This window comes from Heloderma suspectum, chromosome 8 (assembly GCF_057233095.1).
Source record: "Heloderma suspectum isolate Gila_16-S chromosome 8, 16-S_ref, whole genome shotgun sequence".
Taxonomy (NCBI): Eukaryota; Metazoa; Chordata; class Lepidosauria; order Squamata; family Helodermatidae; genus Heloderma; species Heloderma suspectum.
In genome coordinates, this window is record NC_139465.1 from 48,588,191 (window position 1) to 48,607,813 (window position 19,623).

The 19,623-nt window shown below is 47.7% G+C and overlaps 1 protein-coding gene across 5 annotated transcripts in view; it reads left to right on the top strand.

The window, feature by feature from the left end:
* The first annotated feature begins 2,267 nt into the window (after positions 1 to 2,267).
* LOC146339185 (fatty acyl-CoA hydrolase precursor, medium chain-like) overlaps positions 2,268 to 19,623 on the top strand; it is a 68,534-nt gene continuing 51,178 nt past the window's right edge. For 3 of the 5 annotated variants that reach the window (XM_084812358.1, XM_084812359.1, XM_084812360.1), the window contains exon 1: positions 2,268 to 2,363. In XM_084812358.1, the coding sequence (XP_084668484.1) occupies positions 2,294 to 2,363 (70 nt within the window). In that variant the 5' untranslated portion in view covers positions 2,268 to 2,293. Of the gene's footprint in view, positions 2,364 to 5,566; positions 5,626 to 13,897; positions 14,129 to 19,623 lie in introns of those variants that run through there. The other 2 variants (XM_084812356.1, XM_084812357.1) reach the window with 2 other exon arrangements.

Consider the following 19,623-nt stretch of genomic DNA (forward strand, 5'->3'; position numbering starts at 1 on the left):
ACAGGGAGGAAACTCATACTCAGTACTAAATGTTTGGCTTTTTAAAATAAAGAATCTACCAAAGAAAGAAAGAGAATAATTGAATTCAGATTGGGAATAAAGAAAGACACACAAAGCTGCACACGCAGGATCTCTCTAGTCGCCCTCTAACACCCCCCACCTAACCAGCGCCCGCCCCCCGAGGAAGGCACGCAAGGAAGCAGGCTGATCTCTCCACGCCAGCGTTCCCTCCCCTCCTCCACCACTGTGACCGACTGGAGACTGCTGGGTTACGTTCAGCCCTAATTTGGCAACTGGAGTTGCCATTGGCCAAAGCTCCCTCCCCTCCTCCTCTCCCTTCCTTCCCCACTCCCGCCTCCTCTTCGCTCCCTCCTCAGTCTCTGGCAAGTTGATACACTTGGCGCCAGGCTGCTTGGGCTGCTCAGAATGCCTGAGAAGAGCTCCAAACCACTGAGGTGGACCGAGGTGCCTTGGATAGGAGTCACTTTGCTTCGGGGTGCCTCGGTGCTGTTCTGATCCACCTTGTATCATGGTGAGGCGCCTCTGATCAGCCTGCTTTGCCTTGTTATTCGGGCTTTGGACCGAAGCGGTGCACAGCCTTACTGCCATTGCCAGCAGTTCCTTTTGTTCCACATGCTCTTTCTCATGATTGCTACCACTCTGAAAGTATCTTTTAGCTTTTTGCCACTGTGGCAGTGAAACACCAAGATGCACCACCTGTCATTTTGGTTTTCCTATAGCGCTCCTGGTCCTGATACAGATCAGAGGTATACTGGTAAAGGCAAAATGGCAGGTGAAAATTGCACCCACACTTTTCCTTGGTCTTTCAGGCCCAAATCCGGATGGGGAGGATGGAATGCTGGAGATCAGCAAAAAGGCCCCATGTTGTCCTGGTTCTGTATTGCCTTATGAAGCATCTGAGCCTTACTGTATTGCTAGAGGAATCCTCCTGTGAGTCGACCCATGCCAGTTCCTTACATAAGTGGCTGGATGCATGGGTTACAAAGTGCTTGATAAGGCAATACAGAACCAGGACAATGTGGGGTATCTCTCTTGACCAAAGATGTGGATGCATGTAGGGTAAATTTTAAGCAAACATAATTGCAGAGCATCATTACTGATCACAGGGCACGTCAGTTAAGGCATTAGCCTGAGCTTCCAGTTATTTTCCATTGCTCACAGTTGTGGCTATTCAGTTTTGGTAATCTTCCAAAGAAACCTCCATTAGTGTTTGAGGCCATTGTGCTAAATGCTCAGCCGCAAAACAACAACTGTAAGCTTGCTTTTTCTATGTGTATGAAAGGAACAGAGAGAGAGAGAGAGAGAGAACCAATCGGTTAAAACCTGCTCTGCATGCCTGGGCCCATAACCCAATGGGATTATTTAGTAATGATGCCTCTTATTAGAAAGGCAATTAGAGAAAAAACAAAGGCAAAACAGAATGAGCATTTACTAGTCCCACATGCACACAGGTTATGTTACAATAAAAGGAGACCACAACCTTCTTCAGTTAAGTTTACTCACATATATTCTTGCATATACAATGCAGGTACTACATAGAACTTCAAAAGAGTTTGTTCAGTCCATTTTGTGTGCAACTATGCTGGCAGGAGCAAGAGAGCGCACACACACGCTCCCAGCAGTGGTGGAAGTCAGAGAAGTGGTAGGAGAGGATTTCTAGCACTTTTTAACTTACAAATTTGTAATCTAGGGTTCTGATCCATATGACTACAAATTAACAGCATTTTTTAACTGGCTGTCCCTGTGGCAGTTTGTATCTGAAATTTTGCACAACTGTCCCAGGTTAGATTAGGGATCCTGAGTTTCACTTTATTATAGCTCAGCAGGTGTCAGTATTATAAGCACTAGAATTTGAAGCTTAAAATGGTGGAACCTGCAGGAAAATGGCTCATTCACGAACAGTGACGTGAACCTTTCTCTGGGGCTGTCTGCCTGCCCCACTGGTGTCGCTTGCTCATAATCACACCAAGAACCTCTCATTCACATCATGTCAGACCTACACCTCTATTTCTCCCTGTCGGCTGTGGGAAGGGAATGCTGGTGAGGTTATGAATGGCTCAGTTTTGGTGGTTTGACAAGGCCCAGTTGGACAGCTTCCAAACTGTTCTTTTGCCGCGGGGAATGGGGGAAAAGCAGTTCCTCTTTCAGTCCCTCTCAGGGCCTTTTTCTTTCTTCATGTTTGGTTACTTCCACCACACACCCTTAGCTGGCACTTCTGTCAGAGAGACCTTTGTGCTTCTGCAAGCAGAGAAGGGAGACAGTCCAGGCCGAGATGCATGCCGAGTGCTGTCTGTCTGGAGCTGTGATCTTCAGCCTGTTGGTTGCTGGAGCGGCAGCTGAGGGTAAACAGACCTTCTTTTGCTTATTGTGCGGAAGTTCAGGCAGGCACCTTTCAGACAGAGGCTCCCGTCAAGGGATTGTTAGTTCTTAGAGGCTTTCTTTTTCTTGTAACTTTACAGGAAGGCAGAATCCAAATGCTATTGTGCTTAATACAACTCTGCAAAGCTAGGTCCCCCCCGCCCCACTTTTCTTCATCTCCTAGATGGAAGGGTCTGCTCTGAAGTGTCTTCTGTAAATAGTTTGCCTTCTAATTAGATATCTGCTTCTCTGGCTGGTGGTGGCCTCCTTGCAAAAGGAGGCAATGTCGCTAAACAAAGCTGGTGTATGTTAATGGGAACTAGTGAGCAAATAACTGCTCGTTTAAAGGGACTCTCTTATTTGGAGCCCTGTGAAAGATACAAGCCATAAGAACTGTCATGCTGTCTCAGGCCAAGGGTCCAAAATGGTCTTTCCAAGGGCAGCCAGCAAGGACTAGGTGTGCCTGAGGAGCTCCCACGCTGTGTTTGTCCCCAGCATCACTACTCAGAGGTAGCTGCTTCCCGAACATGGCGGTCCTGTTAAACTGCCATGGCTAAATACTGCTGACAGACCTCTCCTCTATGAAGTTGTCCGATTCCTTTAAAAACCAGCTAACCTTTAAAAGGGGCCAAGAGGGAGACAAGCAACCCACAAAACAGACTCTCTGCAGCAGAGGGAGAGCAAGAATACAATTGTGTCTGAGAGAGAAAGAGAGAAGAAAACATGCTGGGAATAAGAGTCTGTGCTGGAGGGAAGGGAAGCTTGGATTCCTTGGATTGAGCAGGGGGTTGGACTCGATGGCCTTGTAGGCCCCTTCCAACCCTACTGTTCTATGATTCTGTGAGGCACCCAGTGCTTGTGGAGGATTTGCAGGGATGTGAGCATAAGTGGGCTGAACAAAACAAATCGTACGAGGAATGGAATTGTTTGCAATCATGTCCTGCGAGGGTTTGGACTCCCTGCTCCTTGCACAAAGAATCTTTCAGCATATTGGGGGGGGGGGGGACACCCTCTCATTTTATTACTCTTAGGCACAATCCCAGGTGTTTTAGCATTTTAGCTCTGTTTTAATTTGCTAGTGTATTTTAAATTTCTGCATTGCTGCTAGGTTTTATTCTGGCTATACCGTTATACTGTAGTTTTAAGCTTTTATGTTTTATATTGTATTTTATGCTGTATTTTGTGGTTTTAATTTTTGTGAACCGCCCGGAGAGCTTTGGCTGTTGGGTGGTATAGAAATGTAATAAATAAATAAATCCACCAGGAAGCTCTCCTGAAGAAACACCATCTGAATGAATGGGAGCGGTACAAGAACATGGCAGGTTTCGATGGCATCCCTGGGAGAGCCAAGCATCTGTCAGTGGAAGTGCTTATTGCCTCACGTTCATGACCAGGCCAAAGCCAAAGGGCGACTTTACACAGCGAGACGCAAGGCACCATGCCGTGAGCTCACAACTGCCTTTCCCCAAGCAAGTTCAGGGTGTGCGTGCCTGTGATGGGCTGCGGGCAGCAGTCTGCAATGAGCCCACAGCCCGTGGGAGTATTCAGGGGCAGGAGTGCAGTCCCTGGGCAAGGGGACAGGCCGTGGGGGGAGCAGGCGGGGCTGTTTTCTCCGTGGCTTGATGGGAGCATGCACTTCATCACCAGAGATGAGGCTCCCTCAGCGCCTGCCTTGCCAGGCACAGCCAGGGCCTGATCCACGTGGAGCCCGCCCTCTCAGTGCCTGGAGAGTGATATTTTTCTGCTGCTTTGCACTTGAGTGACGCCGGGCCTCGCCAACCTCCCTCCCCTGATCTGCCAGGCAGCTCCTGCGCGCCAGCGTTGCTAGGCCCCAGGAGAGTTGGCAGCGCTGCTTGGCCAAGCCCCTCGATTGCCAGGAAGATTTGCCAGCTGGCCGGACATGCTGGGCGTGCAGCGCCGTTTCCTGTCTAAACATGCATCGTGTTGCACCCTTAATCATTTTGCATTCAAAGAGATCGCAGTGCAGAGGTACAGGAAAAGGGCTATTGCTTGACTCAGTTATGCAGCGGGTGACACTGGCTTGGATATTTGTTCAGCCCTGCAAGGTGCATGGGGGTGGGGGTGGGGAGGTGAATTGAAAGCCTTCTGCACCAGTCTCCCTCTCTTGTGCCACCAGCACTCTGGTCCCTCAATAAACCAGGCAGATTAGTCTCTGTGTACCAGCCTCAGTACTGTCTGCTTCTGGGGTCCCACAAGACAGCTGGAACCCACCATACCCTCTGAAGCCCTCACATCCCAGTGTGTTGCTCAGTCTGAGTCATCTGCCTCTCTGAGTAGCTGCACAGACTCCTGTGCATTCCTCCTCACCCTCCTTGCCAGATGGATCCAGCACCTGACCACATCTCCTCTGCCCCTGGCCACCTACATGGGTCTGCCAATGTTAAAGCTGGGTGCCCAGCTGCAACTGGACTCTGATCTCGGCATACAGGTCCCCAGTCAAAACATTTAGTCCCAGATTCCTCAGCATTTCCCAGATGTTGCAATCCAGGAGAAAGAGCAATTTACGACAGAGAGCAAAGGGAGAGACGGAGCTATGTTTGTGGGTGGGTTGTGCTGGGACGTGCAGGCAATGGTGATTCAAATATACACCTCCCAGAGAGCTTCAGTTATTGGGCAGTTTAAAAGTACAGTAAATAAATAAATGTGCTAATGCAGGATGCTTGGATTAAGTTACAAGTTAAAACCACAAATCTACACATGACTCAATATCATACAACTCAGGAGTCAAACATAAAAAAATGCAGCATAGTTGCAAGATCTATCTCTAAAGGAAGAAATCCAGAATTTTACCTGGTGAAAAAGAGACGCCCTAGAATTAGAACCGCCAGTGGAACACAGAGTGAAAGCCCAGCTCTTGCATACCCTACTCAGGTGCAGCCACGGAGGGTGTGCAGTTTGTCTGCGGCGTGGTCAGTGGTCAGTTTGAGATATGCAGTAATCTGAACAGGAACGGCCACTGTTGGCTGGTGGGCAAGATGCAGCCCCCAAAGCAACTTTATTCAGCCTCTGGAGGCCCTGGCAAAGGCGAGCTTTCTCTTGTAAGTAAAAAAAGGATTGAGACTGGCCATGTTCGCCCGTAATGACAGACCATCATTTAGGGTTTTGTGACCTTCCCAAGGAACACAGCAAGCTGGGGGTCTTCTGACACTATACGCCTTTATTAAGCAGAGCATGCTAGTATGGATGGATCGCACACACGGGAGGTCCACACCCTGGTTCAGATAAGCAGAAACTTTATAGAGTTTGCAATGTCTTTCTGAGCCACAGTGCTCAGCCAATCAGATACTAACATGCTAGTGGGGGCTACTACAGTTGAATCACGCACATGCAGAGAACAAAACCTTCCAGCACAGTTTTCTTATCTACTTACAACAATCCAGCTTTACAACATCCCAGCACATCCTCTTCATCTGCTTACAATGCATGTCTACTTTTCCCACCAATGGCAACATTCAAAACGCTCAGAGGAGGCCTATCTTTTTGGCTGCAGCCTGAACAAAACTACAGTTTTTCCTTCTTACCATGTTCACCCATAACGACAGACCATCATTTAGGGTTTTGTGCAGCCTGCTCGAAGCACCAGATTCATGCACTCTCCCCTCCTCCCATGCAACAGGGAAAAGGAATAAACTGGGCTTCAGTTTTGCTCTAGCAGATTCCTGTCTTCTTGTGGGTGCGGACCAGGAATTTTGGTTTAAAATAAATTCTGGTTTGTTAAATAAACCATAAAAATGGACTTTCAGTGAAGATGGCAGAGTGCTAAGTCACAAACCACAACTACTCCCACCCACTCCTGACCATCCAGCGCAATCCCGCCTCTCTTGGGCTGCAACTATCCCACAGAACCCCGATGCATGATCCCTAAGACCCCCTGAACACAGGTAGGGGACACGTTTGGGACTCATCTGGCTCAGAGCACCCCCACACAGACTGGGAACAGTCCAGGGGGGGAAACGGCACAGCAGGCCTCTAGGCCCTACAACCTCCACTGCAGCAAGGCCTCACCATCTCCGACCTCCGGGGTGCACCCTCTGCTCTCCGGAAGCAAAGAAAAAATTGAGGGGTCCGTCTGACGTACCTCCTACACCAGAGGTGCAGCACGCCTGAATCAGCAGCCCCTGGCCATCAAGCATAAACGGCCTGGCTGAAACGGGATCCCTAGCAGCACAGAGCACAACAGACCAGAAGGGGGTAAGGCCTTGCAGGACAGCCCCCCCCCCCACTCCTGGAGAAAACACCACATGAAGGGGACACACCTCCCCCCACACACTTCGGGACAAGATAAAGCCCGGCATTTAATAGTCTTAGAGAAAGTCCCCTCTTCTTGCTCAGACATTTTTCTCTGTCTCCTAGATAAGATTCAGACTGGTAGCCTCCCTAATAGTCCCCTCTCTTTCTGAGATCGGGCGGATCTGCTGACGCTCCCCATGGGGAACTTTAGCCTCCCAATTCAGCTTTTCCTGGCCTGTGATATCTCAAATTGGAGCTGCACCAAAATCAATAATAAATAATATATTGAGACCTGTACTTACATTACTGACCCCATTTTAACATGGGAAAATCTACTGCCAAAACTCCATCCAAACCACCTCGGACACCTTGTTGTATGAGCGGCACACGTTCTTTGTTCGTTGTCTAGCCGGACAATGGATCACACTAGACACGGGTAAGACTTCTGGATCTAAAAGTGCTTTATTGCATGGCCAGCAAGGCGCTCTGTCAGCAAAGGGGCAGAGAGCCCCGACTATTCAGTGGGTAAACTTTCATACAGAGAAATACGTCACATATAGGGAAGAATTCTAGCCATGCTCTAGTAGCCACATTACTTGGAGGCATTCACACAGTCTGTTATCTGGAAGGGGGCTGAATGTTCCTTCCTTGGACAGGATGGATGCCTGCCAGCTACTGACATCCATTACTGCACAAAGTACAATGTTATCAGCTCACAGCACAGTGTCTGAGCTGCGACTCTCTGGGGAGGAATCTTCACTCCCCAGCAATTCCCAGGACAGACTGCTGACAGGCTGCAATCTGCTTCTCATGGACTGTGCTGCCAAAACAAGGTGGGCTAGTGTACAAACATGGAACAACTCTGGTTCACAATAAACACAAGCACAAGCATCTGTTGAACACCTTATGCAGATGTCAACGGCACTCTTATAATTGTGTTGCTATTCTGGGGTACACGCAACACATTGGGGTGAGTTAAAGGATTCTTTCCGCAACCTCTACTCAAAAAGACTCCACTGGCACTTCAAATATCTCTGCAGGAAGGGAATCCCTTCCATCGTTGGGATCAATCTCAGCGGACATATCCTGTCTAATATCAGGTGTTGCTCTTCTGAAAAGACATTAAAACCTCCTTGACTACTCTGGGCGCTAGGACTGAGGCAACGGAAACTGCCTCTGCAGAGGATAGAGTAGCTGCATTAGAGAATACGGTGGATGAGATGAAGAGGGAACATTAACAAAATTAATGGATTTGGAGGGACGCGCCTGACGCAATAATCTAAGAGTGGCGGGGGCCAAAGAAGGAGTGGAGGCGGGGGACTGACCACTTTTATACAGGCCCTACTTAGAGAAATCCTACACCTCCCAGTTAACCTATGAACTGGACAATGAGCAAGCACACAGAGCTCGAGGACCACCCCCCTAAGATAATAACAGGCCCAGGAGATTTATTATCAAGCTCCTGAAGTATCCAGTATGTGACGACTTGCTGCGGAAGGCAAAAGAGCCAGCTCCATTAACTTGGGGTCCGGACCAGTGCGGAATAAATATTTTCCCAGACTTTGCCAAGGAGGTAGTGTACCAACGGAGAGCCTTCATGGGAGTGCAGGCAATGGCTCGTGAACACAACCGCCAACGTTTCACAAGGTTCCCAGCTCAACAGAAGCAGAGAATTATATTTTAAGTCTGGGTAGTATCTTCAGCAAAGGAGATTGTTGCCTTGTCGTGGTGCTGGAGCTTGAGCACCTCAGTGACATCATGAGCTGAACCGTGAAGGGACACCCAAGATGGGAAGGTCATGGCAGAGAGGTCAGACTAAATACGATCCCTGGGGAAGGAAACGGCAACCCACCCCAGTATTCTTGCCGTGAAAACTAAATGGATCAGTACAACCAGAGATATGTCAGTATACCATCGGAAGATGGGACTTCCAGGTCGGAAGATGGTCAAAATGCTACTGGGGAGGAACAGAGGATAAGTTCAACTAGCCCCAGATGTGATGACGCAGCTAGCTCAAAGCCGAAAGGACGGATAGCAGCCGATGGTGCTGGTGGTGAATGACGGATCCAATGTTCTAAAGATCAACACACCGTAGGAACCTGGAACGTAAGATCTATGAGCCAGGTCAAATTGGATGTGGTTACTGGGGAGATGTCAGGATTAAATATAGACATTTTGGGTGTCAGTGAACTGAAATGGACTGGAATGGGCCACTTCACATCAAATGACCACCAGATCTACTACTGCGGACAAGAGGACCACAGAAGAAATGGAGTAGCCTTCATCATTAATAATGAAGTGGCTAAAGCAGTGCATGGATACAATCCAAAAAATGACAGAATGATCTCAATTGGAATTCAGGGTAAGCCATTTAACATCACAGTGATCCAAATATACGCCCCAACCACAGATGCTGAAGAAGCAGAAGTAGATCAGTTCTATGAGGATCTGCAGCACCTACTGGATAGAACACCAAAAAAAGATGTTATTTTCATTACAGGAGACTGGAATGCTAAGGTGGGTAGTGGAATTACAGGCAAGCATGGTCTGGGAGAACAAAATGAAGCAGGACATAGGCTGATAGAATTTTGCCAAGACAACTCACTGTGCATAACAAACACTCTCTTCCAACAACCTAAGAGACGACTTTATACATGGACTTCACCAGATGGTTGACACCGAAATCAGATTGACTACATCCTTTGTAGCCAAAGGTGGCGGACATCTATGCAGTTGGTAAAAACAAGACCTGGAGCTGATTGTAGTTCAGATCACGAACTTCTTATTGCACAATTTAGAATCAGACTAAAGAGAATAGGGAAGACCCACAGATCAGATGAAGGCAAAAGGAGAAGGGGACGGCAGAGGATGAGATGGCTAGATAGCATCACGGATGCAATGAATATGAACTTGAGCACGCTCCGGGAGAGAGCGCAGGACAGGAAGGCCTGGCGTGCTATGGTCCATGGGGTCACGAAGAGTCGGACACGACTGAACAACAACAGATCAGTTAGATATGAGCTCACGAATATTCCTAATGAATATGCAGTGGAGGTGAAGAATAGATTTAAGGGACTAGATTTAGTAGATAGGGTCCCGGAAGAACTATGGACGGAAGTTCGCAACATTGTTCAGGAGGCGGCAACAAAAAACGTCCCAAAGAAAAAGAAAACCAAGAAGGCAAGATGGCTGTCTGCTGAGACACTGGAAGCAGCCCAAGAAAGAAGGAAAGCAAAAGGCAACAGTGATAGGGGGAGATATGCCCAATTAAATGCAAAATTCCAGAGGTTAGCCAGAAGAGATAAGGAATTCTTTTAAAACAAGCAATGTGCGGAAGCAGAAGAAGATAATAGAATAGGAAGGACAAGAGACCTCTTCCAGAAAATTAGAAACATCGGAGGTAAATTCCAGGCACAAATGGGTATGGTCAAAAACAAAGATGGCAAGGACCTAACAGAAGCTGAAGAGATCAAGAAACGGTGGCAAGAATATACGGAAGATCTGTATAGGCAGGATAATAATACTGGGGATAGATTTGACGGTGTGGTCAGTGAGCTAGAGCCAGACCTCCTGAAGAGTGAAGTTGAATGGGCCTTAAGAAGCATTGCTAATAACAAGGCAGCAGGAGATGATGGTATCCCAGCTGAACTGTTTAAAATCTTGCAAGATGATGCTGTGAAGGTGATGCCTGCCATATGCCAGCAAATTTGGAAAACACAAGAATGGCCAACAGATTGGAAAAGATCAACTTATATCCCCATACCAAAAAAGGGAAGCACCAAAGAATGTTCAAACTATCGAACAGTGGCACTTATTTCTAGGGATGTACGAAAGTGGCTTACCTTTCCGCGGATTATGTTGATGCTGGGGGGGAGGCGTTCCGTCCCTCCCCCCGGAATCCTGGCCGGGGGGGGAGGCGCTCCGTTCCTCCCCCTCGGAATCCTGGCTGGCCGGCTGTGCTCCGCAGCGATTCTGCGGAGCCGCCAGCTGGCTCCACCAGCAGCCGGACATTCGGCCGCTGGCTAGCAGGGACGCAAATGGCGGTGGCCGTAGCCGCCGCCGTTTGCATCCCTGCAGTCAGCCGTGATAGGCTATGTAAATGTTTACGTAGCCTATCACGGCTGACTTAAAAAAAAAAAGTGCGTACGCAAATGGCGGTGCCCATGGGCGCCGCCATTTGTGTTCTTTATTTTGGCACGTCGTAGTCTACGTAAACATTTACGTAGACTAAGACGGCGAAAATAAGGGGAACGCAAATAGTGTAGCTATTCGCGTTCCCCTTATTTTCGCCGTCTTAGTCTACGTAAATGTTTACGTAGACTAAGACGTGCCAAAATAAAGAACGCAAATGGCGGCGCCCATGGGCACCGCCATTTGTGTACACGCGTTTTTTAATTTTTGTTTTTAAGTCAGCCGTGATAGGCTACGTAAACATTTACGTAGCCTATCATGGTGTTTTTTTAAAATCTAGCCGTGATAGGCTACATAAATCTTTACGTAGCCTATCACGTGTTTTTGTTTTTGTTTTGTTTTTTACTGGAAATGGCGGCGGCGGCAGCTGGTCGGAAGACCGGCCGCCGCCGAACCGCCGCTGGAACTGCCGCCGCCAGGAAGATCCGCCCAAGGTAAGTCCCGTCCCGGGGGGGCGGGGGGGGGCGGGCCGTTACGCCACCGATTTCGGGGGGCCGAATGCGCTGGCATTCGGCCTCCCCGAGATCTGTTGCGGAACTTTCATACATCCCTACTTATTTCACATGCCAGTAAGGTAATGCTCAAGATCTTGCAAGGTAGACCCCAGCAAATCATGGAATGAGAATTGCCAGATGTACAAGCTGGGTTTAGAAAAGGCAGAGGAACTAGAGACCAAATTGCCAATATCCACTGGATAATGGAGAAAGCCAGGGAGTTTCAGAAAAACATCTATTTCTGTTTTATTGACTATTCTAAAGCCTTTGGCTGTGTGGATCATAACAAATTGTGGCAAGTTCTTGGTGGTATGGGGATACCAAATCATCTTGTCTGCCTCCTGAGGAATCTGTATAACGACCAAGTAGCAACGGTAAGAACAGACCACGGAACAACGGGCTGGTTTAAGATTGGGAAAGGAGTGCGGCAGGGCTGTATACTCTCACCCTACCTATTCAACCTGTACGCAGAACACATCGTGCGACGTGCTGAGGTTGATGAAGCCAAGGCTGGAGTTAAAATCGTTGGAAGAAACATTAACAATCTCAGATATGCAGATGATACCACTTTGATGGCTGAAAGCGAGGAGGCACTGAGGAACCTCATGACGAAGGTGAAAGAAGAAAGTGCAAAAGCTGGGTTGCAGTTAAATCTCAAAAAACCCAAGATTATGGCAACCAGCTTGATTGATAACTGGCAAATAGAGGGAGAAAACGTGGAGGCAGTGACAGACTTTGTCTTTCTAGGAGCAAAGATTACTGCAGACGCTGACTGCAGCCAGGAAATCAGAAGACGTTTACTTCTTGGGAGGACAGCAATGACAAATCTTGATAAAATAGTTAAGAGGTGAGACATCACACTGACAACAAAGGTCCACATAGTTAAAGCAATGGTATTCCCCGTAGTAACCCATGGCTGCGAGAGCTGGACCATAAGGAAGGCTGAGCGAAGGAAGATCGATGCTTTTGAACTGTGGTGCTGGAGGAAAATCCTGAGAGTGCCTTGGACTGCAAGAAGATTAAACCAGTCCATACTCCAGGAAATAAAGCCAGACTGTTCACTTCAGGGAAGGATATTAAAGGCAAAACTGAAGTACTTTGGCCAAATCATGAGAAGACAGGACACCCTGGAAGATGCTGATGCTAGGGAAAGTGGAAGGCCAAAGGAAGAGGGGCCGACCAAGGGCCAGATGGATGGATGATATTCTGGAGGTGATGGACTCGACCTTGGGGGAGCTGGGGGTGGCGACGGCCGACAGGGAGCTCTGGCGTGGGCTGGTCAATGAAGTCAGGAAGGGTCGGAAGCGATTGACTGAATAAACAACAACTGGGTAGTATACCACCCATACCCAGTAGAACAATGAGGAAGGAGAGGAAACAACAATACTAACAGCCAGAAAGGGAGAAGGAAAGAAGAAAGGAAACGGTGAGGAAAAGAAGGAAGAAGATGAGGGGGGAAAAGGGAAGTGGGGGGGAGGCAGAAAAAAGGAAAGAAGAAAAGAAAGAAAGAAAAGAAGAGAAAGAAAAGAAGGGGGAAAGGAATGATTAAGACATGCATTGTATCTTCATGACTTTGAGGGCAGGAGACATACTCATACAGCCCCTCTTGCTGAGTAGTCTGCGCATTTCCTGGAGCAAGACTTTGAGAGCAATATTCAGCCCCATAGTTGAGGGTAAATTGGAACAGAAAACAAGACATTTTCTACTGGGTTTTTTTTTGCCTATTCCCTTAACCAATAGTCTATTGAACATTAGGGAGGTGGGGGGCTCTTATCCTCCCTTCACCTGACCAGGGTGACCTATCCCAGAGCAGCATGGAAAAATCCATGCCAGGGGAGTTGTTGTTGTTGTTGTTGTTGCTCTTCTTCTTCTTCTTCTTCTTCTTCTTCTTCTTCTTCTTCTTCTTCTTCATTACATTTCTATACCACCCCATAGCTGAGGCTCGCTGGGCAGTTCACAAAAGTTAAAACATTAAAATACAATATATAAAGTTTAAAGAACATTTCCATAAAAGCTTACGGACAATACATACAGACAACATATACAGACAATAAAACAATACAGCTTCAAAATAGTATACAAAGGTCAGCAGAAGGAGTAAGAGTTCTCAAAATGGGAGGCCTGCCGGTATGATGGAGGCTTCAGTGCCTGCTTAAAAACCTTCAGCGAGGTCAGCAGGCGCATCTCAACCGGCAGGTCAGTCCAGAACGGGGGGGTGGCAAAGGAAAAGGTCCTCTTGCATACGGTTCCCAATCTCTCTCTCTCTCTCACACACACACACACACACTCCTTTCCATGGGCTTGGGTATATCTGTTAAATTATACACGAGGGAGTTGGGCAGCTTGTTAGACATGGGGTTTCTATGGTCAGCAGGAGGTTTATAGAGCTGAGACATTTGAACTCCGCAATAGGGCGGGGGGGGGGGGGAAGGGGCCTTGACTTCTTTCTCATGCCTGGAAAGCCAGGAAGTCACTGTTCTTACAAGGGGGGTGGGGAGAGTACAGCATGGAATTTGTACTTGGGGATTTTGTGTTAGGCCTTGTCAAGGCATAGGGGTTTGTTGAAAATTTTCTTTTATCAGCACGTAGGTACATTTTCTTTCCACCATATGGAGCCAAATGGCTCCCTGCAGAAAGCCACTCTCAGCATGCAGTCATGAAGTCAATGAAACGTCTGTCCGGGTTTTGCCTCCCGTCTGTGCACCCTATTTGGATCAGACCCTTTCTGGTCACAGAAAATGGCTCCCGCTGGCTTCAGACCTCTCCGACTTTGCTCCCCAGGGGACTGGCTGCACTTAGCTCCAGCGCAACAGGCAAGTTGTCTGATTTTCACACCCTCAAATGCTTAAAGTGACAACACGGGATGTCAGAGGTCTGGGTTCCCCTCATAAACGTAAGATGGTGTTGCTAAGGTTGTTAAGGGAATATCCAAGGCAGGTTAGACTGAACAGTCAGGAGTTAAAGCATATCATGGCCGTGGAGAGACAGACGAAGCTGTGTCTCTCCCCCACAAGAAAACAGGATGCATTTATGCAGACTGAAAGCTGGAGAACAAAGAAAACAGATTACGCGTGCTCAGAAACCAATCAGTACCCAGCAACAGTCTTATCAGCACAGCGGCCTTCTTATCTTTAGGGATGAGTTACTTTGGTGGATAGGAATATGTTGCTTATGAGCAAGTTACAGTTACCCTCTCCTGGTCAGACAGACACACTCAGTCCCATCAGGCACCTCGCCTGAACCAAACTGCTTCCAAGGCCTAATCAGGCCTGCCGTCACCAGATTAAGGAAGCCCCATGCAGACATAGCATTTCTGCAGGAAACCTACCTACTCCCCTCAGCTGCACATAGGTGCCGGTCCAGGGGGGTGGGGGACATGTATGCAGCTGGCTCCTCAGAAAGGGTGAGAGAGGTAGCAATGCTGATCCGAAAAAACATGAACATACAAATCAATCCAGCTGTAGCGGACCCAGTGGGCCGATATGTATTGCTAGATGCAAGTCTGGAGGGGCATTCCTTAATTCTGGCAAGTTTATATGGTTCACAAGTTGATTCATTGAGGGAATATGTTAATAAGATAGTTGCTATGTCCTCCAAGAATATTCTATGGGGTGGGGATTTTAATGAAATTCTAGACCCTTTCTTAGATAGAAATGCCCCTCCACCAACACTTGCCACACTCAGGCAAGAGAGCAGCTCTGATATGTGTGATGTGAAATTGATTGCCCCTCGGAGACTTACCCATCCCTCAGACAGGGAATATACCATTTGTTCAGGAGCACGTCATAGTTTTTCCAGACTAGATTATTTTTTGTTGTCTGGCACAATGGCCCCGTTAGTAAGGGACGTAAAAATAGATAGCATCATTATCTCAGATCATGCACCAGTAACATCACTGCAGCTTAAACATTCCCCTCCCCGCAACTGCTCGTGGAGGCTAAATATGTTTTTACTCTGTGACCCGGTTTTTATACAACAGATGAAAGAGAAAACAGAAGATTTTTAAAGTTGAATCAGGGATCAGTCTCATCCCAACTAACTCTCTGAGATACATACATACTAGGGGCTGCGACTGAGTTGGGAACTCTCACAGATTCTTATAGCACATCGCCCACCCCCTCTTTACTACATAAGATGCAGAGAACCCACTTTGAAATTAACAAGCTCTATGCCCTAAAAACAGGGTTTTAAATGCAGTGCACTAGGCAAGCATTTTGGGAATTGGGAGACAAGGTAGGAAAGCTCCTAGCCCACAAACTGAAGCTAAACACTTCACAGAGGGCAATCCCAAGTATCAGGTTACCCAACGGTTCTCATACCATGGATCCAGGAAAAAATCAATGAAGCATTCTATGAGTACTATCGAAAACTATACGTGAAAGAAGAGGCAAGTACTACAGCAGATGCAGGCTCCTTCCTGAACTCCCTTAACCTCCCCACCCTGACTCAGGCCAAACGGGAACTTCTGCAGGTGGGCACCAATATCTTTAGAGGAAGTTCACCAAATGATGGGCATGATACAAACAGGTAAAGCACTGGGCCCAGATGGGTTTCCAGTGAAGTGGCATACAGCCATGGGAGACACACTGACCTCCCAGCTGTTGGACACACACAGAACCTCCTTTGGCCAGGGCAAACTCTCAATATGTGGCAGTGATCTCTGTCCTTCCTAAGGGGGGCAGGGACCCAACGCTGGTCAATAACTATAGGCCTACTTCCCTCATTAATGTAGACTTAAAAATCCTAACAGTCATACTGGCAGAGGGGGTGCAGGGCATTATTAGAAGTCTAATACACATTAATCAATCGGGGTTCATTAGACACAGACAGGGAGCAGATAACATCAGAACAGTTATAGACCTGATTTCCTCTACCCCACCGGAGACACCACCAAGTGCCCTAATCACCACAGATGCTGAGAAGGCCTTTGACCGGGTCTCCTGGGACTACCTTATTAAAACATTAGAAGCCTTTCAATTTCCCCCCAAATTTATAAATTGGATTAATATTCTGTATCGCTCACCCACCTCAAGAGTGTTAACCAATGGCTTGATTTCTAAACCTTTACTCATAGAAACAGGGATGCGCCAGGGCTGCCCACTGTCCCCCTTACTCTTTGATTTCTCATTAGAACCATTGGCCTGTGCACTGAGGGCGGACCCAGAAATTACACAGATTAGACTGGGTGACATTGGACAAATACTATTATTGTATGCAGATGATGCCCAGTGTCCCTCTCCAACACTCCAGAGTCCCTACCTAAGTTAATTACCACACTAAACCAATATAGCAAAGCCTCAGGTTACAGGGTGAACTGGGAAAAATCTGAGGTTATGCCCCTAAGATCCCCACATAGCAAGATGGTTTATTCGGAATGGGGATTTAAACTTAGTGAAGTCTCTTACAAGTGTTTAGGTCTCTCCATCCCTAAACTATTAACTCAGTCCCATATAACGTAGATCCCCTAATGGAGCACATAAAACTGGACACTGAACGATGGAAGGGACTCGGATTAAGTTTGTGGCCCACAGTGAATACCATTGAAATGAATATCCTCCCCAGGCTGATTTGCATGCTAAGGGGAATCCCCTTTAAAATATCTAAAATTTATTTTAATCTTGTGGATAAATTATGTAGAATGTTCTTATGGGAAGGGGGAAAAGGCCAGGTTCTCTATTGCAAAAATGAGACTCTGAGTGCAGGAGGGAGGCTTTGGTCTGCCAGACCTGGGCTCCTACCACACTGCCCATATTTTAACACAGTCACTGCACTGGTCTGAACCGGAAGGATCGGAAACCCCTGTCTGGGTGGTGATGCCGGGACAAGCTTAGGAACCCATGCCTGTGCTACAGGCATTGGGCTCCTTCTATGTGCGCCCTGGTCTTCGCCAGCTCTGCACCATCGCAGAGGCAAGGAAGGTTTGGGCGCGACTGGGACTGATGCTGAAATTTGACCCTCACTCTCATGCAGTCCTCACGCTTTGGAACAATCCCAACACAGTTGTAGGAGTAGACAAATATGTTGGAGACACTGGCTTACAGCTGGCATTTTTTTGTTAAACCGGTTGACAGATGAGCACCAAAATTTTGTAATGTTCGAGAATCTATCGATGACGGCTCCCCTCCACCGATAGCTAGGTGGCAGCTACTGCAGTTGCAGCATGCTCTCAGAGCTAGATTTGGTCCTGCCGCCTTCTCAGCATCACCTGTCACTGTGGACAGTCCTCCAGTCAGCATCCCCCCCGCCACCTAAGCAAACACTAGTGATATTTACCCAATCAAAAAAAACTCCAGAAGTTTAATCTTTCTCATATTAGGGAAACGTGGAACACCGAACTTGGCCAAGAGTGCCAACTTTCAGAAGCAGTTTGGCAGGCCCTCAGAGCACAAATTAAAAAAAGCACCCTGGATCTGAAATTAAGATTAATCCAACAAAAAATCATTCTAAGAGCCTACTAGACACCTGAGCGACTGAGCCAGAAGAATTTAAGTGACTCTCCCCTTTGCTGGAGATGTCAAAAAGGGAAAGGGACTCTAAAGGCATCTCTGTACCAGCCTAAAATCCTGCATTTAAAATGGGGCTTTCTGCTTCGTTTTAAATGCAGGATCACGACGACTCCCTTTTTCACTTGCTTCCTTTCCCCCCACCCCCTTCCGCCCCCCTTCTGCCCGAATTGGAGTCTTCCATTACCTTTCCTTGATCTCGCTCCTCTTCTTGCCGCTTTAACTCTTTTTTTGGAGGGAACTGAAGCGGAACACAAGGGGATAATTTGATAGCTCATTATCTGCGATCTATTTAGAAACGGAGCAAAGGGCATTTGGTGCAGGAGATGCCTGGAGGGTCACGGTGTCATGTAAAGAGCCCGCAAACTTCTGCGAAGGAGCCATCTCAGTCGCAGGATAAAAGCTTCGTGTGAAGAAAGCCAAAGGCACATGCTCTGGAGTTGTCCAGTGCTGGAACGGTTCTGGAGGAATATGACTGAAAGGATCAAGTTCACCCTTCAATTAGATTTTGACATACCAGGCCATTCAGTGGTGTTAGGCCATCAATAAGGAAGAGTGACATGCCACGAATGGCCTGGTTGTTGAGGGAGATTCAAAGCCAACATGGATTTGTCAAAAACAAGTCCTGTCAGACAAATCTGATCTCATTTTTTGATCAAGTCACCTCCCTTGTAGACCGTGGGAATGCTGTAGACATCATATACCTCGACTTCAGCAAAGCTTTCGACAAAGTGCCCCAGGATATCCTGATGAGCAAACTACCTCAAAGTGGGCTAGATGAAACAACGATCCAGTGGATCCACAGTTGGCTACAGAACTGGACTCAAGGAGTGCTTATCAATGGGACCTTCTCCAACTGGGGAGAGGTAACGAGTGGGGTACCGCAGGGCTCAGTCCTGGGCCCAGTGCTCTTCAACATTTGTATTAATGACTTGGAGGAGGAGGTGCAGGGAATGCTGATCAAATTTGCAGATGACACAAAATGGGGCGGGATAGCTAATACTTTGGAAGACAGAAACAAAATCCAAAGTGATCTGGATAGACTGGAGCGCTGGGCAGAAAACCACAGAATGACATTTAATAGGGATAAATGCCAAGTTCTGCACCGAGGAAAAAGAAACCAAATGCACAGTTACAAGATGGGGGATATGTGGCTCAACCACACTACAAGCGAGAAGGATCTTGGAATTGTTGTCGATCACAAGCTGAATATGAGCCAACCATGTGATGTGGCTGCAAAAAAGGCCAATGCTATTTTGGGCTGCATTAATAGAAGCATAGCTTCCAAATCCCGGGAAGTCCTAGTTCCCCTCTACTCAGCACTGGTTAGGCCTCATCTGGAGTACTGTGTCCAGTTCTGGGCACCACACTTGAAGAAGGATGCAGACAAACTGGAGAGGGTTCAGAGGAGGGCAACAAAGATGATCAGGGGACTGGAAACAAAGCCCTATGAGGAGAGACTGAAAGAACTGGGCATGTTTAGCCTTGAGAAGAGAAGACTGAGGGCAGATAGATAGCACTCTTCAAGTACTTGACAGGTTGTCCCAGAGAGGAAGGCCAGGATCTCTTCTCGATCATCCCAGAGTGCAGGACACGGAATAATGGGCTCAAGTTACAGGAAGCCAGATTCCGGCTGAACATCAGGAAAAATGTCCTGACTGTTAGAGCAATACGACAATGGAACCAATTCCACACTGGAGGCCTTCAAGACGAGGCTGGACAGCCATCTGTCAGGGATGCTCTGCCTTGGATTCCTGCGTTGAGCAGGGGGTTGGACTTGATGGCCTTGTAGGCCCCTTCCAACC